The 27358-nt window shown below is 34.7% G+C and overlaps 1 protein-coding gene and 3 pseudogenes across 2 annotated transcripts; 3 read left to right on the forward strand and 1 right to left on the reverse strand.

Moving 5' to 3' along the window:
• Window positions 1-9119: 9119 nt before the first annotated feature.
• On the forward strand, window positions 9120-16487 carry LOC143554487 (sodium/hydrogen exchanger 7-like; annotated as a pseudogene). The gene is made up of 23 exons (XR_013139028.1): window positions 9120-9224; window positions 9759-10182; window positions 10534-10584; window positions 10654-10745; window positions 10853-10930; window positions 10999-11156; window positions 11241-11342; window positions 11409-11525; window positions 11615-11668; window positions 11750-11815; window positions 11944-11988; window positions 12206-12261; window positions 12334-12517; window positions 12595-12642; window positions 12719-12826; window positions 12905-13127; window positions 14059-14361; window positions 14456-14553; window positions 14657-14788; window positions 14921-15139; window positions 15209-15406; window positions 15478-15706; window positions 16376-16487. The product of XR_013139028.1 is annotated as a sodium/hydrogen exchanger 7-like (transcript).
• Window positions 16488-17490: 1003 nt separating this feature from the next.
• Window positions 17491-18782, reverse strand: LOC143552993 (uncharacterized; annotated as a pseudogene).
• A 1375-nt stretch (window positions 18783-20157) lies between these two features.
• LOC143553004 (protein TRACHEARY ELEMENT DIFFERENTIATION-RELATED 7A-like) lies at window positions 20158-20691 on the forward strand (annotated as a pseudogene).
• A 2524-nt stretch (window positions 20692-23215) lies between these two features.
• On the forward strand, window positions 23216-25783 carry LOC143553015 (uncharacterized). The gene is made up of 3 exons (XM_077043095.1): window positions 23216-23595; window positions 24307-24431; window positions 25442-25783. The coding sequence occupies exons 1-3, from the start codon at window positions 23251-23253 to the stop codon at window positions 25590-25592; spliced, it is 621 nt and encodes a 206-aa protein (XP_076899210.1). The 5' UTR covers window positions 23216-23250; the 3' UTR covers window positions 25593-25783.
• The last annotated feature ends 1575 nt before the right edge of the window (window positions 25784-27358 follow it).

Raw genomic sequence — 27358 nt, forward strand, 5'->3', positions numbered from 1 at the left:
TTTTCAATCTAAACTCGATTAGCTCACGAATAACTTGGCTCATTTGCGCCCTTATGGCCTCACACGAGTCCATTTTAAATTAGAATTTCGTTGTGGTGATTTAAGTAAAAAAAAGAAAAAAAGTAGTTAGTGTAATAATAATTTTGGTGAATTCAAATAATTCAAAAAAAATAAGAATTCAAAAAAGTAGTTAGAGATATCTTATGGAATGTGCTTAGGCGTGTCGAGATCTTAGCCAAGAAGGAGGCACCTATTAACTTTCTAACTAACCCGCGAGAGGCAAAATCTATCATGCGTCTTGCGGACGTTCTTGTGTTTGGCTGGGCAGGGGGTAAGCATGCGTGTGTCGACCTCACTAGGGTGTCCCCATTGGTGAGGCTGAGAGACAACGGCTTCGTTCCAAGACATGCGGTTTTGAGGGCGGAATCTGGGAATGTTGCTAAGCATGAGGCAGCGTTTTTGGAACATCAACACATGTTCAATCCATTTCCCTGCTACACATTTGGATCCCTGGCTCCCGAGGCAGTTCGCTTTTTGGAGCGGGTGTAGAAGGTGGTCCACAATGACTAGCAGAGCACGAGGAACCAAGGATTTCCTTGATATTTAGTAGAATAGGCTTTGCGATTCAAAAGGGAATACCGGCGCAGCTTGTTGCTCGCTTACCCATTATCCAGATGTAGTTTGGTTTGTATTAGTATTATTAAAACTTGTACATCTTATCTTATTAATGTATATATATATTAAGTAAATAGCAAATGTTAGTTTACTCGATGAACCTATTAGGTTCATACACATATGTAAGGCACCACATTTATTATTTAGCCTTGTACATCTTATCTTATTATTAGAGGGGAATGTGTACTCATGGGTATTACACATTCTTTGGTCAATAATGCACTGTCACCTCATTTCTACCCTTGATTACCCACAAGGCAACACCTACCCACAAATACTATAGAAATTTATTAATTCATTTTAATTCTTCAAATCAACAATGAATCAATTTTGTGTGGCAAACCTTTGCCATGGAATGAAGCCATGCACTTTACCCACATGGGATGGGATGGAGTTGCCATGTGGTTTGGAAGGCATACACCCTACCCGTATGAGTGCCCCCCATCCTCTTATATATATATATATATAGGGGATGGATCTTGCGAGAAGTCAAGTTACAGCGATACGTGCGAGAAATCAATCTGGACAATTGATTATGTTTAATCAATGGATTAGAAAAGTTATGGCAAACTTGTAATTATGAAGATCTTAATATACTAATATTTTAATTAAAAAGGGTATTTTAGTATTTGTTTTTTTGACTTTTTAAAGTGAAACTTAAGTCATTAATAACATTAATTTGTTATTATTAGTTTATTACTATCTAATTGAAAGTTACTTTTAAATTTTTTTAATTGTTAATTTTTAATTGATGTTATTAATCAAAGTAATGTTAAAAAAATATAATTTTAATAAAATACTATAATATCTTCAATCGTATTTATTCAAATGTGTTAAATATTATATATTGCCTACACAAATTTATGTATTATAAACACATGCATATTGTGAAGATGGAATCATAAATGCGTATGTGAAAATTTTACAATTGTAGGCTATTAACATGATTTGCTATTTATTATATGTAGTATAATATGAAAAATAAAAAAAAATAATTTATTTTGTAGGTTCATATATGTATTGTGTATCTAGAATTTGAATTGTGTATGTGTATTTTTTTATCATGTGTAGGTTCATATATTACTGTATATGTGGTATTTTCAATGGTGTATGTATAAATTTTATCATGTGTATGTTCATTTATGAACTGTGTAGGTTCATATATTATTGTGTATGTGGTATTTTCAATTGTGTATGTATAAATTTTATCGTGTGTAAGTTTATTTATGAACTGTGTAGGTTCATATATTACTGTGCAGGTGGTATTCCAATGGTGTGTGTATAATTTTTACTGTGTATAGATTCATTTATGTACGTATAGGCTCGTATATGTAGTATGTAGGTGATATTTCGAATTGTGTATGTGTAATTTAATTCATGTGAATGTTCATTTATGTACAGTGTAATTTATATTTATCAACGCTATTGAATTTAAGAACTGTTATCTGGATAAATGTATGAAATTCAAATTACGAGGGAAAAAAATAATATTGATAAATCAACAAAATTGAATTTGATAAAATAACAAAAAAAAGAACTTAATATAAGTTGATTTGGTTATATTTAAAAAATAAAAAGAAAAATTAATTGTAACTTCTTCATACATTATGACATACCAAATATGAAAAGATGCACATTTTACTATAGCACCCTTGTTATTAAATAAATGACAAAATAAAAGAAAAAATCTGATTTGTCAGATTCATTTCTCGCACTTCTCGCAATAAGAAACACTTCTGAAATGAACCTCATCATATATATATATATATATATGTTAATTATTTTTTTTTTTGAAAAGCCGACTTTATAAAAATAAAAAATGGACGACTTGCAAGAAGGGAGAAGCCCAAACGTACAAACAAAAGAAAATAAAGAAGAAAAAAAGGAGAACAAGACCAATTACAAAGGGAAATTCATGAAGTTAAACTTGCACAACTTCTCCCACTCTATGCTCGAACGCTTGCATCGATGTTTAAACCATAAGTAAGATGTGGATTTGATGTCAATCACCAACTTGGGCATTCTAAAAGGCACATTATTAAAGATGAGATCGTTCCTAGCTTTCCAAAGCAACCAACAAGAAATCGTCAAGACACCTTGAATCGCATGACGTGCCTCCAAGTTATTGACATAAATGTTAGGGTAGGCCAGGAGCTCTTCCATTGAACTGAAATTAACTTTAAGAGGCAAATTGACCCAATCTTGCACAAAAGTCCACACTCCTTTGGATACACTATAGTGTACAAATAAATGTTGTGAAGTTTCAACATGATTTCTACATAGCACACGTTGTAAGTCTCCATAACAATTCCTCTAACTTTAAACGCCCATTTTGTCGCAATCCGGTCGAGTAGCAATCTCCAAATAACAATTCCTCTTCACCTTTATGGGTACCCCTTCCAACCAAATTCTAAAATCAGTAACGGGGTGATTAAAGTTATCAATTTCCCACCTTAGGTATTTTGGAAAAAAAAAAGCAGCCTCATCATCCGTACCCATCCACAACCAAGTATCAGAATTAATGTTAAACTTGACGTTTGAGATCACAGAGTTCAGCAAGTTGTCGGGGTGATGATGGAGGCATGCGCCATCTCCAGTTCCATAGCAGCCCCTCATTGTGTCGTTCATAACAATATACTAGATGGGTGCCCGAGCGATGCAGCGGGTGTTTTAATATAGATCATGTTAATCACGTAACCAATATGAGTGTTTATGGTTTGGTTAAAACCTTGAAATCGTTTAAACCGGTCATTGGTTTTACTTCTTTTTTTATGTAAGGCCCCGTTACCGGTGCCCTACATTGGACGTTTGATGTGTTGTAAAACACACTTATTTTCCGCACAATTTATCATGGTTTTAGTCGCTTTTATATATAATATTTAATGTCTCTTAACTTGTTTTAGTATTGTCTTACATAATTATATATTTTGTAGGTTGCGTTTTTAAAGAAGAAAATAACCGAGTTTTTACAAGACTTAACGGGCCATTGTGATCAATGTTTGAAGAACCAAGTTAAAGTCCGGCCCAAAAGCTCATTTATATGAAGCCTTGCATGAGTCTCCTATATAGTAACATCAAAATAAAAAAAACAAAAAAAAAACCTAACCCTTTTGAATTTGATTCGATCCGTGCGGCGTTGGGGTGCAAGAAAATAATAATAAGCCTAAGTTCTACTAGGGGTCCAGTATATTATTATTGTGGAGTTGGTGGCTGGTTATTAAAGTTGGTGGAGCTTTGGAATAAATATAAACACAGATTGGAGGGGCCACGAGGAGGTTAAAAGAAGAAGAATATACATAAAATAACTCTTGGTGGAGAGAGATAAAGTACACAGTAGCACATACATCAAGTCCCTTTTGTTCAAACAGTGACTCACAACAAATAATTTGGTATTTTAATCCTTTGTTTCACTTTTTGTTTGGACCATGTTGGCTGTTATATTTGATTTGGTTTTCAAGATTTTTATTAACATGAGTAGCTAAAGTTTTAGAACTACCTAGGTTTGGTTAATTAACGATTGTTTTGGGTTGAATAACGAACATATAATTGATTTTCTAGTGTCAAATTCAAATTATTATTGTTTTATTCTATGATTGCTGGTGAGTTTGTTTAATATTATATTAATTAAACCCCGTGTGATTTTATCTTTACATGAATTAGTTTCGTGTTTGGTTTAGGATTGCATGTTAGACTAATTACTTGGTGTTTTTGGTTATTTGTGATAGACGTCACCATAGGGTTTGATTGTTTAAAGTTGTTTATCTCAATATTTCATCTCCTTTTAGTTGGACCAAGACATTAGGAGTTGGTTTATTTTTTTTGATCTAGTTGATTTAGTTAGCCGCTGCGATACCACTTGCGGTTTTCTAGCCGTTTATTAGGTTAATTTGTAAGCCGAATTATTTAATCTTTAATATTGAATTACCCCTTATTCCTGAGGTTTGTTAGGATTACGGGTCTTAGAGGAATTTGTGATTTTGATACGGACAAAGTAATAAATCAATTGGGTACTTAGAAATCAACCGTGCTTTATTATTTTTGCTAGACGTTTTTAGGGGGTCTTTAGTAAAACTGACTGTTGGGACCTATTTTTCCTTATAATTGTCTAGTTAGATAACCTTTAGAACCCGGTTTTATGTGTTCGTTGTCACCCAAGCGTTGTTGACAGTCGTTAAGATACCTTACCTAGGTGGTTCACCTTCGTAATATTTGAGAGCTCCTTTAGTGCCGATAAGCTCCGTTAAGTTTTCTTGTTAGTTTCGTTAAGTTAAGTAAGTTAGTTAAATTAATTAAAAAAAGATAAAAAAATAATAATAAATTCAATTAAATATTTTAAGGTAGGACTTGGATTAGGGTTTATTATCTGAGCCGTTCTCACGTGTCTTCGAGTTCGATATCCGGACTTTCCTTTTCTTTGCTATATGCGATCGGTACACTTGCCGTTTGTGTGAACTAGGATAGGTCGTTTGGTTTTTTTAAGCTTAGTTGCGATTCGTGTTTTATTTATATATATATTTTTTCGCACATCAACGTTGGATTTACTCATAAACACAGTTCTAAATATCAGAGTTAATTAAAACTTTCGCGGAATATAAAACTTCAACCATAATATATTACATAACTTTCAAATCTTGTATTAACAAACATCCATCGTTATTTAAATTTAAAATATAGTCTTTTAAAAACAATCATAACATTTCATTGAGATGTCAGTGTCTTCAATTTCATGCCATGTGTCCTCATCAAGCGAGTTGCCTCATTCTACTCACATGCGTGCATACTAAAAGTCAGCTACGCTGAGTGAGTTATAGTTAATCAGGTAACATACAATACATCCATACACATTCATATATACGCACCCGAAGGCACATATACATACATAGTTCTTTACCTTCCTTCGTACGTTCATACTATCATACCTTCCTTCTTTCCTTTTATACACACACATATATATACCTCGTCCTAAAACATTCGCAGATATTGTTAGGATCTGTTCCCTGCATTCGCGGATATTATTAGGGTCAGTTCCCTACGTTCGCAGATATTATTAGGGTCTGTCCCCTATGTTCGCGGATATTATTAGGGTCTGTCCCCTACATTCGCGGATATTATTAAGGTCCGTTCCCTTCATTCGCGGATATTATTAGGGTCCGTTCCCTTCATTCGCGGATATTGTTAGGGTCTGTTCCCTTTCTAACTATACCTTCCATACCTTTCTATACATTCATAATTATAACTTTCATACGCACATACATCATTTATTTTTCATATATTTATCAATCATATCTTTAAACTATCAATTGACGGTACATGCAATATCCGAATATCGTTCATGCATCATCAAGCATTCATTCACACATAAATCATACATGACATACACTTACCATTTAAGGTAAGTGTATTGACTATCACATCGAGTATGCACACAGCCCCGAAAACATAACAAGGAAGTGGGGCTAGAAACTCACCTGAATCCTGTTTCGTTCACCGTTAATGGTTATCCCATTCTTGAGATGTGCACGACTAACTGTATAACAATTACACGTATCAAGTAACTATTACTACCCCGATTGTCTTTCTAGTTTAATTATTACCCACAAAAAAGGGGGTCCGGGGCAGCGGGGTTCTAGGGGCGGCAGCCCCTAGCGGGGTCCAAGGGGCAGAGCCCCTGGCTGGGGTTAATGAAAATTTTATTTTCATTGACTATCTTAGCACATTTTCCATTAGGATTTTAATTTATTATTTAATTCTCTAACTTATTTGCTATAACGAATTAAGCCTAATTCGTTATCAGATCATAGTCTAATTCGTTATCTGCTTCGCTATCCTGATTCATTAGCTCAATTCGTTATTCTGGTTCGTCATCTGGTTCGTCATTTCAATTCGTTAACTGAACAAGCCCTGTTTCGTTACCTTATCCTTAACGAATTGGCGAGTAACGAATCACTTGATTCGTTATCTAGTTCGCTAGCTGATTCGTGATTTGGTTCGCTATCTAGTTCGTTATTTGGGCATAACGACTGGGTGAACTGATTCGTTATCTTGCCTTAACGAATTGGTTAGTTGATTCGTTACCTTGCACCAATCTTATCCAGACTTTGACTCAGAGGTCAAGGTCAAAATCGTCAAGAACACAGATTAGTCAACATATGTTAGATCTGCAATTAAACTTTCGTTTCTTAACTAAATAACACGATTTAAGTATCACTGGCTTCGGAATTTCAGCGCCTGCAAACCCTAACCCTTTGTTCGTCCAAATATTCATGTTTAAGGGGTGCGATTTAGACATATATGTTACGGGTTCTTTAGGTTAGCAATTAACCTATCAATCATTAATGGCTTTCAACAAGAATCATCATGTTTAGTTTGTTTTTACCATATGCACACAAACCTAAGGTCCATCCCATCTTTTATTCTATCCTCTATAGTCCAAGCCCATAATTTTATAGTTTATTTATCTAAACCGATAACGACACACTATAAAATAAACGAAATTTATTTATTATTGTAACCAAAAGTAGGATGTTACATTTTACTTTCGGTCAATTGGTCAGTTTAAAATTTTCAAAACGTAATGAACGGTTGGTTCGCGGTATATACTGGAAACCGGCCATATGAAACCAGCCAGTTGTAAATGTTGAATGCATTTTAATCTTTTTTATTATTAATTATTAGATACGTTTTGTTATATATATTAGATATAGTTAAAATGTAATTGAACATAATCTTTTTAATACAAATAACTTGACTATTACAACTTTAAATTAACCTAATTGCAGTATGATTCTTTTTGTAATTTTTGTTATTATTTCGCGTCCTAGGTCTTCCATTAATGTTTACCATTTACGTGGTTAAAATTATCATTCTTTATCTATAATCATTTCAAATATCATATTATGTTGGTGTTTAGTTAAAATTGATGGTACAATTAAATTAATTATTATTTTAAACTAAATGTATTATTAAAGTTTAAACTGTGAAACTAAACTGGAACAAGACCGTTGGTAAGGATTCAGTTTCAACTTTCAATGGTTTAGTTTGGTTTTGTACAACAAAAAATCAGTATTAACGGTTGGGCTCACAAGTTTAACTTAAAAACCGACATTGAACACCCCTACATAACATATGCAAATTAAAGAGGATAAAATGCTCGTTTTTATGGTGTAATATTTTTATAAAACATTAACGTATGAAAATGTTATAGTCGTTTAAAAATCATGGGTGGGAAGTTAGTTTAAATTTAAATTAAAAACATAATATGGTTAAAGATGAGGGGCCAAACTTGTAAGTTGAATGGATTGTGTTTAAAAGACAAGTTTACCCTTACTAACACATGTAGTTTATGCATTAGCATTTATAAAACTCTTAAAATCAAGTGTCTTAATTTACCATTGTCTTATGTATTATATATATATATATATATATATATTATATATATATACTAGTTTTTACCCCCCCCCCCCCGTATTACGGGGGTTGTTTTATCTTATTTGTTTACAATATTTATTTATTTTTTGAATTTTTATTTTGTTAATTGTATGAAAGTTAATAATATACTTATGGTTTGATGATAAATTGTTTCATAAATAATTGAGATGTTATTATCCGGTTTAAAAGTTATATGGGTTTCAAGAGACCCAATACCCGTTTATTTATTTTTTACTAGGTTTTTTAATTATAAATAATATATAATTTTTTTTTTAAATAAATCAGATTTTAATTTTGGGTATATCTCTACTTTATAGGACTTTTAAATCAAATATTTGGTGAGACTAGTAGTTAATTTAATGAGATGTTATAACCCGTTTAAGAAATATTTAGGTTTGATAAGACCCATACCCATGAATTTGGATCAAATACACTTACACTGTATTCTTGAGTTTTTTTTCCATGGGATAAGAAAAGAAAGGAAATGATAAGATTTTAGTTTGAATATTCATTCTTGAGTTTTTTTTTATAAAGGACATGATAGGAAATGATAGGAAAACTTTGGTGTTTTAAGTCCCAAAGTTTTCTTGCTAATTTGGCATGATTTGGAAAGAAAGGAAAGGATAAATATTTAACATGACCATTTAACCTTTCAATCTACATCTAATAATTGTTTTAAAAAGGTTATATTTGTAAAACTACACATTTTTTTCTTTCCCTTTCATTTCATTTAAACTAAAGAATGTAATTAACCATTTTTTTTCTTTCCATTTTGGTTTATATATATTATAGATAGATAGTTATATAGATTAATTAAATAGCAAATGTTAGGTTATTCCCAATACATCACTATGCATTAGCTTCTTACATACGTGTAAGGCACAACGTATATTTGAAAGTGGTAGTTACAATTATTATTATTATTATTATTATCTCTGCTGCTTTACTCTTTGCTGCTGCTTCTTCTTCTTCAGAAACCTAGGGCGACGTAGACTCACGTCGTTACTGTCCAGCAGTGTGGTGGCTAAGCTTTTTTGCAGGCTAAGTGGACAAGGCAGATGTGTTCTGATAGTCACCCGTCGTGTCGTCATATCGAAGTCATCTTGGCAAATATCTAAATAGTAAGTGCTCTCAGATCTTCTATTTCCCGTATTAAGCCCTAAATAATTTTTATGTAAATCAGTAGAAGCTACTCTGTGGATTTATCATCATCATCATCTATCTTCTTCACATAATTTTCATTTTTGTAATGCTGTGACAATACTTTGATAATTTAATTTCGGTAAATAAACGCAAACAAGGCCATGTTCGTGTTCGTTTGTTTAACTTTAACCAAACACGAACCAGAAACGAAGTTGAATTTTCCCACTTAATGTAGATATATCATATTTGCACCGATCAATAAAGGATTGATTTTCTATTAATATATGAAATCAGAAACAAATAGCATCAAAATATAAACCTGAAAATTAATTAAATTCAATGTTTTTAAACCGCCAACTAAATGTGATAACTTGAATACAATATAGCAATAACAATAACAAAATGCAGAAGAAAGGTGGTGAAATGTACAACAAATCTTTGCATTTGAAGTAACAAGTTTGACCTTGAAACTCAAAATTTATATATTTAGTTGTCAACTTTAATGTATGCAGGTGCTAAGGGAAACAATATTGGCTCAAGCTTATCAAAAAGAAAAGTTCTACGAAGAATTATAAATTCCATTTTTACATGTGAATTAATTGGCCGGTTTCGGCATTTTCTGTGGTGTAAACATGGTAAAATACAGCTTTGTTGCGAAATTCTAGTTTATTATTAAGACAAAAGGCTTAACACACAAAAAAAAAAGAATTTTATAACCAACCAACCAATTATTTATTCTGTATCCATGTAGTTGGCTGGTTTTGGTTTGGGTGTTGGCAATGGTAACTGTGTCGGATTCAGATATGGCAATAAATTCGGTGTTATTCGTGGGGATTTCTTTGGTATTGGGAGTTGCTTCCAGGCATTTGCTCAAAGGAACCAGAGTACCTTATACAGCCGCACTGCTCGTTATTGGCATCGCCATGGGATCACTAGGTTCACTTGCTTCCTCTAATTACTATATATATATATATTCAAGAATAAAACAAATTGAACACCATGACGTACAACACAACAGTAAATATTTGTATATAGTCAATATTATGGATATGTTATTTTTTAGAACAAAGTTTTTGTTTGGTTTGTATAATGCAACTTCAGGACAAAATTTTCTTGCATTTTAAAAGATAATGCAGTTGAATATATATATATATATAGTCAACTGAGTTTGCTATAATGCACAAGGTGTTGTCATTGATCTTCAAAAGTGCATTGTGCAGTTGATGTCACAAGTGAGATTATATTCTTCAAAGTTAAAAGGTGTTTTTTTTTTCTTTCTCTCTGCAGAATATGCAAGTGGCAAAAGATTAGGAAAAGTTGGCGATGGAATTCGGACGTGTAAGTTAAATCAACTTGGTTTACTGCATGTGATAAGTTTTACATTATGTTAATTGCCTACATGTGCAGGGGCAAATATTAATCCTGATCTTCTATTAGCTGTTTTTCTTCCCGCTCTTCTTTTCGAAAGTGCATTTACAATGGATGTGCATCAAATCAAGGTTGTTTTTTTTATTTTCATTTTAATTTTTAATTTTTATGTAATATGTATTCCCCATTCCTACAATGTTGTTTTTCTTCATGCTCATCTTTCTATATGCGTACGCAGAAATGCATGGCACAAATGCTTCTTCTTGCCGGGCCTGGTGTTCTCGTTTCCACTTTCTTTCTTGGCTCGGCTTTCAAGGTTTGCTGCATACACGTTTTCTTTGTTAGAATATCATTTTACATTATTTTAAGTTTTCTAAAATGCAGCTAATGTTTCCATATAACTGGAGCTGGAAGACCTCATTGCTGCTTGGAGGACTTCTAGGCGCGACTGATCCTGTTGCGGTGGTCGCCTTTTTAAAAGAGCTCGGTGCAACCAAAAAACTAACTACTATTATTGAAGGAGAATCATTGATGAATGATGGGTATATTTTATTAACTTTTTGCTGCCATTTAATTAAACTTTTTAATATTCACATGTATGTAGCAAATTTTGTTTAACAATATAGGGTTGCAATTGTGGTCTACACGCTTTTTTTCCGAATGGTAACGGGATCAAGCTTTAACGGGGGGACAGTAGTCAAGTTCTTTGCAACCATGTCTCTCGGAGCGTAAGTGTTTTACCTTCAATTTTGTAATATGGAGGTTGAATTGATAATACTTTTTTCTTGGTCCAGTGTAGGAGTAGGGATGGCATTTGGTGTGGCATCTTACTTGTGGCTTGGATTTGTTTTTGATGATACAGTGGTAGAAATTACATTAACTCTTGCTGTCAGCTACCTTGCTTACTTTATCGTATGTAACTAACTTCTTAAACTCATAAGTGACCGACTATTAATAATAGTATACACTTTATGAAATGGTGCTTAATTAATATGTGATCGGCTCTAGAAGGTGCTGATGTTTCAGGAGTGTTAACAGTAATGACGCTGGGAATGTATGTTGAATTGTTTCAACAGTCTGTTATACTTTTGGAATTTAAACTTTATATAACCGAATAGAAACTATACTGCAACAGGTTCTATGCTTCAGTTGCTAGAATTGCTTTCAAAGGTGAACGGCAACAAAACTTGTATCATTTCTGGTATTTTCATACCTATTTTGTGTTTTTACCATGTTGCTACATATAGATTTAGATCTGTATTCTTGAAATCCTTAACAATGCATATATTTTATAATCTAATAAGGTCTTCCTCATCATGTTGTACGCAGGGAGATGGTGGCGTTTATTGCCAATACACTTATTTTCATCTTGAGGTGTGCTTGTAATATGTTAATCTAGTTTCTGTTTTAAACAAGCCTAGCTTCTAGGCTAGCAAGAGAACCACTAGGAACGGTTTCATACTCATGATTGCCTGAATGTGACCTCGTTCACACATGCATCTGAAATGTGACCTAATAAGATAAAATATTATTCATAAAGATAAACTACAAGGACAAAGGATGAGGACTCTTTTTTAACATTTTTTTGTAGTGGAGTAATTATAGCTGAAGGCATCCTTGCGAATAACAACATCCTTACGCACCAAGGTTCGTTCTTTGTGAATCTAGTTTTATATATTTGCATTTGGATGATGATATTTTTTTAGTTTTTTGACACAGAAAATGCATGGAGGTACCTCATCCTCCTCTATGTTTTGGTACAACTGTCACGGGCTGTAGTAGTTGGATTGCTGTATCCGTTTCTGCGTTATTTTGGTTACGGGTTAGATTGGAAAGAAGCTATCGTTCTCGTGTGGTCTGGTTACGAGGTGCCGTGTCATTATCTCTTTCTCTCTCAGTCAAGGCAAGTCATTTATTATAGATGTTTAAAACATAATTCTTGAAAACACCTTAATTGATGTTTTCTTGTATGTTTTTCAGCAATCGAGTGACACCTCAGCATACATCAATCGTGAAACAGGAACTTTGGTACTCTTTTCTACATTCTATCTTTACGCTGTAAATGATGACTTATGGTTATCTGATTGTTTCCCAATGCCTGCAGTTTTTGTTCTTCACAGGCGGAATCGTGTTTCTAACGTTTATTGTAAACGGATCAACTACTCAGTTTGTTTTGCAGATGCTAGGAATGAATAAGCTGTCAACAGATAAGGTACACTTGTAATTATGCATGTGTCTGTGTACTTGTAATTTGTTTCTTTATTTTAAGCTGCTTTAATCTTTGTTGCAGAGGCGTATACTACATTTCACCAAGTGTCAGATGATGACAAAAGCACAAAATGTTTTTGGTGATCTTGGAGATGAGGAAATGGGACCTGCTGTTGATTGGCCAACTATCGGGAAATACTTGACATGCTTGAACGATGCAGATGAAGAACATATTACTGCATCGGAGATTGATAACTTTGTGGATCACATGCAGTTATCTGATCTGCGTATTCGACTTTTAAATGGCAAGTACTTTTTGAACATGAAAATCCTAAGTTCAAGGAATAGTTTTATTTAAGCATCTAATTAGTTTAAACTATTAAGTTATTCGTCTTATCATAACTCGTATGTATTAGGAATATAGGTGGCAATCATGACCCATTGTCCAAAAATGTGGGTTAATTTGGCAAAACTAAGTTGTAGACCTAAACCTCTCCGAGGACATGGTTGAGGATAGGAATTCTTGGAGACATAGAATTAAAGTTAAGGATTTTTAGAGAGAAATGATTACCTTAGGGGCTTCTATTTACCTATTTTGGTCACACACCATTATGGTATTTTCTTTTCATATATATATATATATATATATATATATATATATTGCGTGCTATTATTGTTGTATTTTGATTTCCTCTTATATTTCCTCATACATATGGTTTTAGAGCTGAGGGTCTTTTTGGAAGCCACCTCTCTATCCCTTGGGAAAGAGGTGCAGTGTGCCTACATCTCACCCTCCCCAGACCCTACTTATAGCTGTCTAGTGGTGGGACTTCACTGGGTATGATTGAAGTTGTATATCGGTTCATTTGGGTCAACTTAAATTAGTCAACGGATGGGTCACCTTAAATTAGTCACCGGGTCAAAACGGGTAACTACTAACTATTATAAAACTACTAAACTGAAAAAGCAGTTAAGCTTCTTTTTTTCTCTTTTTTTTGTTAATTTCTATAACGACTCATTTTAAGTCGGGTGGGCAATTTTTCCTAGAACGACTCATTTTAACACAAATCAATTTTGGCTAAACCCGTTTTGATCCCAACCAAATTGATACTTTTTTTCAACCATATTGACCCTGATTTATTTTGCTGGTCATATGCATAAATTAATTATTGATTGTGATGTCATTTGAGAGTTGGCTTGTCTCTTACTAATGGTAAAGTGTGTTACATGTGTTAGGCGTGCAAGCTGCTTATCGGGGAATGCTTGTTGAAGGAAGGATTAGCCAATCTGCAGCATACATTTTAATGCAATCAGTTGATGAAGAACTTGACATGGTTTCGTTTGGATCACTGAGTGATTGGAATGGGTTGAAAGCTAATATTCGTTTCCCTAACTATTATAAGTTTCTACAAACAAGTTGGTTCCCTCGGAAACTTGCAAACTACTTCATAGTTGAAAGGTTGGAATTTGGATGTCACATATCTGCTGCCTTTCTCCGTGCCCATAGGATTGCACGCCAACAACTACATCATTTCATCGGTAACAATATTATAATCATCACTTTGTATTTCTTTCACAAAATACTTATATGTTCCTTGTGCAACATATATAATAACGGCACTTCTCATTGTAGGTGATACTGAAATTGCTACGGCAATCATCAACGAGAGCGTGAATGAAGGAGAAGGAGCCAAAAAGTTCTTGGAAGACGTCCATCTTATTTTTCCAGAGGTTAGTTGAATGTACACTCTTAGTATATGTCGGTTACAAAATACATGCCAGATTGATGTGAAGAACCAATTTTATTAATGAAATTAACCAAATGGTTTTCTAGGTTTTGCATGTTGTGAAAACAAGGCAAGTGGGGTGTTCGGTGCTTCACGATCTGGATAAACATGTTGAAGATCTTGAGAAGGTTGGAGTATTGGGGCAGACGGAACTTGTTTATTTTCAAGATGCCGTCCAGGTATTACTCATACTTTAGAGTAAACCGTCATCTTAGTTCCACAGGGACGAAAATGGCAGTTTACTATATAATTTATTATTGATATGTGTTTCGATAATAAAATATGTACTGAATTCTGGTGTTTTAACGCAGAATGACTTTAAGAAACTTGTGCGAAATCTGCCTTCAGTTAAACTCCCAAAAGCAGATGAGTTGATTAGTTCCAATCCTTTGTTGGGAGCCTTTCCATCAGCTGTGCCCGAGCAAATCACGGGGTCCGCCAACGAGGCAATGAAGCTACAAGGTGTGGCTCTTTACAGGGAGGGAGCCAAAACAGATGGCGTTTGGCTCATTTCTAATGGCGTAGTCAAGGTAATTATTGTTAGGGTTTGCGCTATAAAGTTAAAAAGCGTTTTAACAAAATATTTATTCTTTCAACAGTATGGTAGCAACAGAAATCTTTCTTTTAATCCAACATGTGAGCATGGAAGTACTTTTGGCTTATATGAGGTGCTGACCGGAAAGTCTTACATATGTGACATTATTACTGATTCTGTGGTACTATGTTTCTTCATCGAAGCCGAAAAGATACTATCGCTGCTTGGAACCGATCATGCAGTTGCAGATATTTTGTGGCGGGTAAGTTGAAAAATGAAAATTTGAGTGTGTTAATTGGTCCTTTAGTTTATGAAAGAATGTTTTTATCACAGGAAAGCTCAATCATAGTCTCGAAAGTGTTGATTCCTCAAATATTTGAGAAAATGAGCATGCAAGAAGCAAGGGCTTTTGTGGTCGAGAGATCAAAGATGAGCACATATATAACAGGAGAAACATTTGAACTAGTGGAGAATATTATTGGTTTATTATTAGAAGGATTTCTCCAAACCGTGGGTTCGTTAGAACCTGTTACCGCGCCAGCTGCATTATTCTCTTCTTATGGTGACAGCAAAATCCAAAAAATTCGTTATCCTTTAGTTATACATTTGAAACATTAATATGAATTATATTTCTTTGCTAATCATAGTTTTATGTTGCTTGTTTTTTATTAGGCCAGCCTAGGGGTGCAAACGAGCCGAGCCGAGCCCGAGCTCGACCAGGCTCGAGCTCAGCTCGTTTAACTTACACAGAGCTCGAGCTCGAGCTCGGCTCGTTTCGAGCTCTATTTCCAAAGCTCGAGCTCGGCCCGTGAGTAGATTTTCAAGATCGAGCTCGGCTCGGGCTTAGCTCGTTTACCATTTATTAGTTATTTTTTAAATAATATAATTATTTTTATATATTATTTTCTGTTATAACTTTCTGTATAAATAATATATATATATACATATATATTAGTTATTTTTATTTATTTTTTATAACACTATATATAAATATATTAATTAGTAATTATTAAATATATATTTTAAAAAAATATATAAATGGCAGGCTCGTTTAGGCTCGCGAGCCGGCTCGAGCTCGATAGGTGAAGCTCGGGCTCGGGCTCGTTTATTAAACAAGCTTACTTTTAGGCTTGTGCTCGGGCTCGGGCTCGATTAAGCTCGGCTCGTTCGAGCTTTTTAACGAGCCGATCCCGTGTAGCTCGCGAGCAGCTCAGCTCGTTTGCACCCCTAGGCCAGCCGTTGACCTATGTTGCTGAGACAAGTGCAAGGGTGATGATGTTCAATATTTGAAGCCAGTAGAACAACAGCGGATGGGAGGACGTGTTCTTTATCTTTATCGATGCGACCGGTCGTAACAAGAATGTGTATACTACCTTTTTTTTTTCTTTTTTTAATAATGTGAGATAGTCATATAATATTGTGAAAATACTTGTGTTTTATTTTTACAAATTAGTTAATCGAAATTGAATGGTGAAGATACATCTTGCACATATAAAATATGGATTGAATCAAAACTGACTAAGGTAGTAATGTCCCCAAGAAACAACACAAGCTCCCACTTGTCTTGAGAAGGTTGGATTAGTAGTGCACAAATCGGTTAACAAGTTTGGTTGAAAACGGTTATTAACCGGACCGGTTATTGGTTACCATGGTCAAAAACCGGTTTGGCCAATAGCTTGTTCGGTTAGTAACAAGTTTCCAACCTTTAAAAACCCATAACCAATAAAAACGGTTTGAAAAAACACCGGTTATAAAAAATTAAATAAATACCAAAAAAAAAAATAATAACTAAAAATACTTGTTTTCAACAATTTTATGATAATTGCTTAAAAAAAACAAAGATAACTCACATTAGGCCTTAATGGGCAATTTCTTTTCAGATTCGGTACTTACAATAAGTCCTTGATGTGTTGACTTAACATTAGTACATTACATATACATACAAATGTTAAAAATATAATAAAAAAATTCTTTTATAAAATGCTTGCATACATTACCATACCAAACCAAATTTTAATTCTGAGACCGTCAATTCTAGCATAACAGTGATCACCAAATTAACAAAGATATGTGAAAATTATGGAGAATTGGGAGGCAAAGAAAATCAAAAGTAGATATAGTGTCGAATAAAAAAATTGATCCATTTACAGTTTTTTTGTTACCAACTTACCATTTATATTTAAGAAAGAATTTGATGATCGGTTATCATTTATAGTAAGTTTCTTATTAGATACAGCGACAAACGACTATAACATGTGGGATTTGCTTATGATGTTACAGCTAATGACACAGTATGTTGTTTGAACTTTGAAGAATAATCGAATTGTATAGCCAATTTCGTTGTCAATTAGCAAAGAAAGTGAAGACAAACTTATATGCATGAATCAAGAATAAAACAAATTGAACACCATGACGTACAACACAAAAGTAAATATTTGTTACATTTATTTCACCAATTTATTCTCAAGTTGAATCTTTTAGCCATGCAAATAGTGATGACTGGAACTGGACGACGGTTTTACGGTCTCAGCCGGACCAACAATATTGTAGGTTTCCCCATGATTCAAATGCAACCCTTGCCGAAAATTTTCGAGCTCGCTCTTCCTGATATCTTCTTCAATGTGAATATCATCCTCTACCAAAAGAACCACAGATTCTGTCCCATTTGGCCCTTGTACTATTCTTTCTGATACCTTTCGGTGTTCATCAAAGTGCACGTTTTCGGCTTTTGTAACCATCTTCTTCCTTTTCTTGAGGAAGCACCACAATGCCGCCATAACGAATGCTAGGAAGAAAACTCCACCGCATGAGACGAATACTGCTACAATTACTGTGGAATGGTTCCCTGGAGGTGGTGGTGGGAGGATATGTGGTGGTGGTGGTGGTGGTGGTGGCATGTGGTGGTGGAGGGACGATATGTGGAGGGGGTGGTGGTGGGACCCTGTGTGGGGGTGGGGGGCTAAAATGCGGAGGAGGTGGTGGTTGGACCTTATGGGGTGGAGGGGGACTGACATGCGGAGGTGGGACCGTATGTGGTGGAGGGGGACTGACATGTGGAGGTGATGGTGGTGGGATCGTATGTGGTGGAGGGGGACTGACATGTGGAGGTGATGGTGGGATGACATGTGGTGGCGGGGGGACAAAATGAGAAGGCGCTGGTGGTGGGATGAAATGTGGAGGTGGTTGTGACGGTGTAGCGGGAGCGGGTGGTGGTGTAGGGGTGGGAAATGGTGGTGGAAAATGAGGGAACAAGGATTGAGTAGGAAGCGAAGCCATTGTATTGTGTTGTAATATTGTATGTAAGAAAGGGTTGAGTTGTACGTATTTGTAGTACATGAGAGTGTGGAAATTATGCCTTGCAAGTATCAATAGACTTGGTGCACATTTTAAGCTATGGCAGTTTCTTAACATTGATTGTATTGCAAAACACTTCTCTAAAATCTAGTATTTTATAAACACCAGACCAACTCGTTAAAACTTAAATAGACTCAATCACTCGAGCTTGGCCTCAAACTGTAGTACAGTAGCGAGATTGATTCTGTTATTATATCAATATATCGTTCAATCATGCTATCACCTTGATCTTTGTAGATATATATGCATTTTAGTCGGCTTATACAATAAATAGTGTAGTAGCTAGTTAAAGTTATTATAACAGTTTTTAACGTATTATTGGTTTTAAATTAGCTGCTTCTTTAAACTTAGTGTAATGAATAGCTAATGATGAATGGGATGAATACGCGTAGTCAAAAGGACTAATTTTAAGAATTTCGAGTTCGTTTGAATACTAACCAGCAAATACTCGTAATTAAAGAAACACTAATTTTAAAATGAGAAATAAGAATAAGAAAGATATTTAAACGAATAAAAATACTTTGATTTTCACAAAATGCATACTTATCACTAGTCTATGTTTGAATATTATATATAATTATGTTATTTGTTATGGGACTTTAACAGGGATGATAAAAGTGATGTGGTATGGCAACGGGGCTTGAACATTGTGTCGGGGCGTTAAGGCCCTTGTAGTAAACAAGGAAATGGTAACGTGACAACGGGACATTAATAAGGAAATGGTGGGTCTCAAATGTTTTAACAAGGAAATTGTGGGACTTTAACATGGTAACCGGGACTTAAAACTACAACACAGTGTTTAAGAGGTGTGTTATAAGTTAAAGTTTCACCGCCCACATAGCAGTGACATGATGTTTAAAGCCACACCTCAACAAGAAGTCTTAGTATCAGAATTCATTGTCTATGTTGCAAGATTCTGATTTGTGTCGGTTCACCTATGCAACGTATGGGTTTTGAATTTTTGTTTGTTTGTAATAATACAACGCAACGTGTGAGCGTTGTTTTTCCTTTTTTGTTACCATTGATACCAACCAAATTCGCATGGGTTCGCCACCACAACGCGCGGAATTTGTTTTAGAATATGCTAATTTTTGTATGTGTGTGTTTGACGATTTTTTTTTTTTACTTTCGATATCGTAACCCGATACCAACCATTACGTAAAGTATAAGGATGTAGTTGTATTGTTTGAGGTAACAATCTTGTAACGATTCTATTTTTGTATAAATTGTTGCATTTGTAAGTGTTTAATAGTAAAAGTTAGTTCAAATACACCGATTTTGTTTGAAATGACAAAGTACAAACCGTCACGAAGCAAAGGGAAACCCCTAATTTTGATAACTTAAACGTAAAATTTACAATAAATGTATCCAGCAGTCTCACCACTACAATGTGATCGCCTTACCCCCATCATCAGCGTTCAATTTATTAAACGAGCTTCAACTTAATATAAAGCTCAACATTATTCAATCTTTTGACTACTCTTAAAGACTTTACAAAATCCAAAACATGGAAGTAGAAGTGTTTTGCAATACAACATGCTTAAGTTGAGGTCCTAGTTTATTTGATACTTGCAAGTAACATATAATCTTTATTTCCTCATTCTCATGCACTACAAATAATGACACTTCTACCCTTTCTTTCATGCATACAATACAATACAATGGCTTCTCTTCCTATTCAATACGACTTCCCTCATTTCCCACCATCATTTCCCACCACTACACCACCACCCGCTCCCGCTACGCCTCCACATACGGTCCCACCACCGCCGTCTCCACATTTCTTCCCTCCACCGCCACATACGATCCCACCACCACCTCCACATATTGTCCCCCACCACCACCTCCAGGGAACCATTCCACAATAATTGTGGTGGTGTTCGTCTCATGCGGTGGTGTTTTCTTCTTGGCATTCGTTATTGCGGCATTGTGGTGCTTCCTCAAGAAAAGGAAGAAGATGGTTACAAAAGCCGAAAACGTGCACTTTGATGAACACCGAAAGGTGACAGAAAGAATAGTAAAAGGGCCAAATGGGACAGAATCTGTGGTTCTTTCGGTAGAAGATGATATTCACATTGAAGAAGATATCAAGAAGAGTGAGCTTGAAAATGTCCGGCAAGGGTTGCATTTGAATCATGGGGACACCTGGCTTCTAAGTTAATTGGTTAAATAAATGTCAAATGTGTTATTGTTTGGTGTGCTATTTCATTATTCTTAATTGATGGATGTTTATGAATTTGTGTTGACCTTCTTTGCTAATTGACAACCAAATTGGCCGGCTTGTTCAGTCTTGGGTTGATTAGGGGACTGTTTGGTAGAGGCTGGTTTATATATAATATTTTAATGGTTAAGATGTAGCCTTAAGTCTAAATGTTTAAGAGGTGACCATTAAGAGATAGCCTCTTAACCATTCAGACTTAAAATTATCTCTTAAACACTAAGAGGTTATGAGCCGTTAAGAGATAGCCTCTTAATGACTATATATTAAGATGCTACCATTCAGTTCCTTACAGATCGACTTGATATTGAATTGATGAATACGAACATAACTTATACTATATACATTTAAAGACATTAACCTTGACATGATTGCACTTGAAATAATCGTGTAAATGAACATGTTGATGTAACCCATTTATGTGAATGTGTTGAACAGGTTCATGAGGCGTGATCAAGTTGGTCAAGTTAAAATACTTTTTTAACCTTTTTAATTAATATTAATTTATTTTCTAAATGAGTTGGCAAGTAACAATAAACCTCGTACTTGGGTTGTGCCTTCCTTATGAGATTCCCTTGTTGGTCTAGGTCATTTTGGGGCAAGTTTTGGACCGAAATAATCCAATGACACAAATAATTCATGGGCCTGGGACTTGGGGGAGTTCTATGAGCAAGGAGCGAAGCCTTTTGGTAGCTGTTCAAAAGAATCAATCAATTTAGTCAGCTTCAGAGCTAGGAGTTCTATGTCTAACCGGGTGAAACGTGGTGGTTCTATGATCTTATTAAAAGAAATGTTTAAGGTTGCATTAAGGATTGATTTCCACCCATTTTTGCACTTGAATCTTTCAAAGATTGATTGATTATCGACGTGTTGAAAAATAATGTGAGTAATGTAATCTAATTGGCAATGAAAAGGGTTGCCAAATGAGTATATCATAGTTAAATGAGCTTAGTCGATGTCATTCACTCTTGAGTCTTGAATCAAGTTGCTCTGGCTTGTATCAATGACAAATTGGTATGGAGGGGTGATATGCCAGGTGATATTATGTTAATTAACTCTTTTTCGAAATAAATAGAAAAAAATGTATGTTCAATCAAGATAGTTACATCTTTCATTTGGTTGAATTCGGTATGTTTATAGAAAAAAAATTTGTTGAAGGATGGTACTAAGAGGACATCCATAGAGGATGCTTTGGCAAGGAGAGGAATCCAAGTTGAATTCTCTGATGCTCGATTTGTGGAGACACGCACGAATTGGTGGAACGTACATATTCTAGGATTATGCTCTTTAGCATCGTTGATTTGATCGCAAATTGCTCGTGGGGTGAGGGTTTATATTAACATTGAAAGCTTTGAAAATATTTTGAACACTTCAAAATCATTCCAAAACAAAAAACTTTAATGTTATTTGTATGTGAAAATCTTAATCACGCCCCTTACAATTAATGTTAAGTTCTGATTGCGTCCCTAAAAAAATAGTTTATAAATCCGTCACCGGTTAAGACTACAAAGGTTTTTCCTTTTGAGTGGAGTGAGTGGTGTAAATGTAACTATGTTAAGTTACCCAATATTCCTGAAGACCATATAAGTTTGACCGGTCTTTGTTTTATTTTAAAACAAAGTTATTTTGTTTGCCTTTCAACAAAAATAATAATATATAAATAAATAAATTCTTTTTTTTTATATATATTATTTACAACCATGTAAAGAATCCATCGGGAAATGGTGTGGTGGTCTTGACTCTAGCTATCTTTTGATTCACAAAAAAACAAGAAAAGAGGTCACACGTTACGTCAAAGTTGTGGTTTTCCCACACGCCACCTTCTTAATCAATTGAGCTACAAAACTCTCTTTCATTATAATATTTTTTTAAAAACCTTTTTAGTTATATCTTTTACAATATAAAATAGATTAAGTTTCTCTTCCTCTGTATATAATTAACATGTGGATTATTTTTAATAATTAAAATATGCAAAACATCCTATTTTACAAAAATGCTTAGGTACTTACGTTTTTTGAATAAAAAAGTTTTAATAAGTTACTTGTAAATACTTTTTTTAATGGAGAGTAATACACACAAGTACGCGCAATCCTGAAAGAGATAATCGTAATGTGTCTAACAGGGGAACTAGAACATATACAAACATCAACTCAAACACAAAACCACACTAGTTGTGGCATTCAACACCGAGACAGATATTCATGAACTCATCCATTCGCAAGCCAACCTATTAATCTTCCCCCTTTAGCCCAAGCGACCACGCTCGCCTTGGGTCGCGACGCCTGCTCGCGAAGAGTGGTGAAGCGAGGGTGTCGTGGCCAACGTGACTCGTGCCATAGTATAAGATACTACATGGGCTGGAACCAATCTATGATTTCCCCCCTCCTAAAATATAATTTTACCATCCGTAACCTTTTACTGAATACTGACACACCCCACCCCACCCCACCCCACCCCACCCCCTGCATCAGTCATATTATTAAATTGTCTTGTATCGATACACGAATCCATTGAAACCTTCTCACTACACTACAATGCCTCCTTCAGACTCCTCATTTCTCCGGCAACTCAGCCAGAAAGATGGCTGGAAACTATCCTCCAAGCGATGGAACAACACCACCACCACACACGGAATCTACGCCACCAGTTCTCTCATGCCGGAGAACAGAAAACGAGTCATGGTGGTTGTCGATCAGTCGTTGCATTCCAAGCACGCAATGCTGTGGGCCCTCACACACGTGGCAAATCAAGGAGACATGCTCACTCTCATTGAGATTCAACCTTCACCTAATTTCAATGCTTCTGCTAATTCTTCGTCTGCTCCGGCGAATCAGTTGGTGACGTCACTTGGTAGTCTCTGTAAAGCTTGTAAACCTGAGGTATTATTATTATTTGGATCTTATTGAAATGTTGAAACCTAATTTAATTGTTAATTAGTTAGATCCCTAATTTATATTATTGTTGTTATGATTATTATTATTTTGACTTAAAAAGTAGTGTTTATGTCGAAACAGAAGGTAAATGGGCAACAAGCAGTTCGTAAGTAGCTTTTTTTTATAAATAGCAAAATAAAGTTTTTTAAAACATACATTGGACTCGACTAAGTAGCTCTTCAGCTCTAGATACACGTGTGCACGGTTTGGTTAGGTTAATAGCCTCAAATAAATTAATTAATCGGTTTTTGGTTATTCGGTTAACTTTTTGGCTAATTTTGGTTAGTATTCATAAAATCAAATTTATGCTAAACTTATACTTCAGAAATACATGAAATAGAGATATAAAAGCTAGAAATATATGAAATGGTTCGGTTCGGTTAATTTTGGTTAACGAAGTGTATAAAAAATAAAGGATAACCGCTTTTCAGTTAATTCAGTTATTTGTTAATTTCGTTTCGGTTATTGCTCACCCATGCTCGGACGCAATAAAACTAAAAGTATTAAATGTAAATGGTATTTAACATTAAACTCTTGGGTTGTCAAGACACGTTTTCTTGTATTTGGTCGCGCTTTGCATAAAGCGGTTGATTGATTATTGCTGTTAACTGTGATTGATTGTGATAGTTAGGGGTTTGATGGTGAAATTGTGTGCAGGTTGAAGTGGAAGCGTTGGTGATTCAAGGAGGACCGAAATTAGCGACAGTGGTGAGTCAAGTGAAGAAGCTGGAGGTTTCGGTCCTGGTTTTAGGTCAGAAGAACACGTCTCCGATTCTTCGATGGTTCGTCTCTTTCGGTTATTACTTAAACCATTATTATAGGGTATAGAGTTGTGTTTATTTGGTAGATCTTTAAGGTTCAGTTTCATCCCATTTATGAAATGATAAGTTAGTTATAAAACAATTAACTGTAAATGAAGTTATTCAAAATAATAAACATTATGAAATATAAAAGAAGTTAGAAAAGTATACACAATATTACTTAATGTGACCATTGTGCTATTGATGTTACAAACATGTTTTTTATAATCATTTTTAACAATTATAATGACAAATATTTTTTGTTAATACGGGTTCAAACTGTCTAAACCGAACCGTTTTAACATGTTTGGTCTGTTAGTGACCGAACAAACAGGGCCGGTTTGCTTTGTTGTTATTCATAATGGTAGTTGGATAGTGCCACTTGTTAGGTGTTATCATTGTTTGATAGGCCAAAAAACATTATGGGAATAAATTCTTGTGAAATAGTTTTGTTGGTTTTGATAAGTTAAGTTGGTTGAAACAAATGAAAAGGCTGACAAAGTCTTGTCTTTCACAGTAATGCTTACAAATCACTTGGCAAATTTTATTTTCAAAATCTTGATGAAAATGATGGAAAAGATTTTAACTTTTTAGCTTCACATTTTTATAACCACAGAAGATGGTTTTGTACCTTTTTAAAGATTGCTTGTGAAAGTTAAGTTAAAGTTGACTATTTGATCCGTATCCGCTTATGTTGACAATTCGACCCGTACCTGTTTATGTTGACAATTCGACCTGTACCCATTATGTTGACCATTTGACTCAGACCCCCTGTACCCATTATGTTGACCATTTGACTCAGACCCGTAAATGTTGAGCTTTGGACTGGACTTGTTATGATTGACCGTTTAACCAGACCTGTTTATGTTGACCCTTTGACCCAGATCCGTTTCTGTGGTAATTTGACCCATACTCGTTTCTGTTGACCATTTGACTCGTACCCAATATGATGTATCGAATGATGAAACCAAGGGTGTTTGATAATTTTGTAGCTTGGGAGGGATGAGCAGCACGGAGAAATTTGTCGAGCAGTGTATCAACACAGTGGAATGCTTAACGATTGGGGTGCGAAAGCAGAGCAAAGGGATTGGCGGGTACCTGATTAGCACAGGATGGCACAAGGACTTCTGGCTCTTAGCCTAAAGGTTATGGTTAAGGTTAAGGTTAAGGTTAAGGTTAATAATCTAAGTCAATGTTCATGAGTTTCTTAATAAAACTACTAACTATTCTAATGTACAATTACTCTATAATGTAAACTCTCTCTTTAGATTCCTTCTTTATTTGATGTACTTATGTATTAGCTTGGATAATAATATAAATTATGTTAGATAGCTAAATAAACGCCCAAGTTAATAAAGTTAATTGATTTACCGAATCTTATTAAACGAGATTAGTTCTAGGGTCTAGCTTAAACGACTTGATTCGTGTTATTGAAGAGCCGGATGGTTCGTTGAGACTTATAGATCTTTTTATACATTTACTTGGTAACTTGAAAATATTAAAAGTTATTGTTAAAAATTTATGATTTGTAAGAGTAATGAATATTGAGTCAATAAGTCAAGTTGCAATAATTAAAAAAAGTAATAAATAAACAGTACTATGACAACAGTTGGGCTCGTGAATGAAAGAAATAAAGATGTATTGTACAGCCAGGCAATTAAATCCAAATCAGATGTTGCACAGTCCGGGTGAGTCACTGGTGGCAGAAGCATCATTATTGATTCCAAAACTAGCTTCCCGGTGACTAGTGAACTCACCATCACGAGTACATCAGTAATCATGCCACCCACTCGTATTGAGTTCTCAATGCCAAAAAGGAAAATACGAGACTAGTCCTTTTATATATATTATATAAATAAATATCTAGAAAAATAAAATCTATCAAAATGGCATACTTCAACAAAATAGTCTTCCAAACTTTTAAATTTTTTTAAATTAACCCATGTTTGAAAGTGTCATTTGACGCAACAGATTTCAATAACAGCGCAACATATTTCAGTAATGACGTAGTAGATTTCTTATTTCTATATGGCGTGCAATGTGAGAGCTTTTGATAGACCGAAACAATTTCTTAACTAAAACTTTTCAATGATATCTTTATAAAAGAAAAAATGTTTTTAACCATTTTGGAAAAGTGTTTAGTCAAAATAGTTATTTTAGTGATTTTCTTCAATAGAAATATCAATCAATCATACCCAGTGAACACCAGAAGCAAAGCTATAAGTAGGGTCTGGGGAGGGTAGGATGTAGACACACCGTACCTCTATCCAAAAGGATAAAGAGGTGGCTTCCGGAGAGACCTCAGCTCTAATATGTATGGGTAATATAAGGAAATCAAAGTTCAACAGTAAATAATAATAGTAATGATAATAATAATAATAATAATAATAATAATAATACTACTACTACTATATATATGGGGAGAAAATACCATTAATGTATGTGACCAGAAAGCTAAATAAACGCCCTAAAGTGTTCAATTCTCCCTAAAAATCGTTAACTTTAATTCTACTTCTCTAAGACTTCCTATCCTCAACCATGTTCTCTGAGAGGTTTAGGTCTATCAGATCATGTCTAATCTTCTCATCCCAGGTCAATTTAGGCCGTCCTCTACCACTCATCCCCTCTATAGTAATGTTTTCTATGGATCTAACAGGATTCGTCGTCTGTCTTCTCTTCACATGTCCAAAACATCTCAATCTCCACTCTCTTATCTTTTCTGATATGTTCGCTACCCCTAATCTCTCCCGAAACACAATGCTTCTTATTTTGTCTAACCTTGTGTGCCCACACATCCAGTGTAGCATTCTCATTTCTTTATGGCCCAGCAATCCGTTCCATATAGCATTGCAGGTCTAACTGCGACCCTATAAAATTTTCCTTTTAGTTTAGTTGGGAAACTCTTATCG

Source organism: Bidens hawaiensis, unplaced genomic scaffold, assembly GCF_021521415.1.
Source record: "Bidens hawaiensis isolate Kalapana, Puna unplaced genomic scaffold, B.hawaiensis_p1.1 tig00001032_1, whole genome shotgun sequence".
Classification (NCBI taxonomy): Eukaryota; Viridiplantae; Streptophyta; class Magnoliopsida; order Asterales; family Asteraceae; genus Bidens; species Bidens hawaiensis.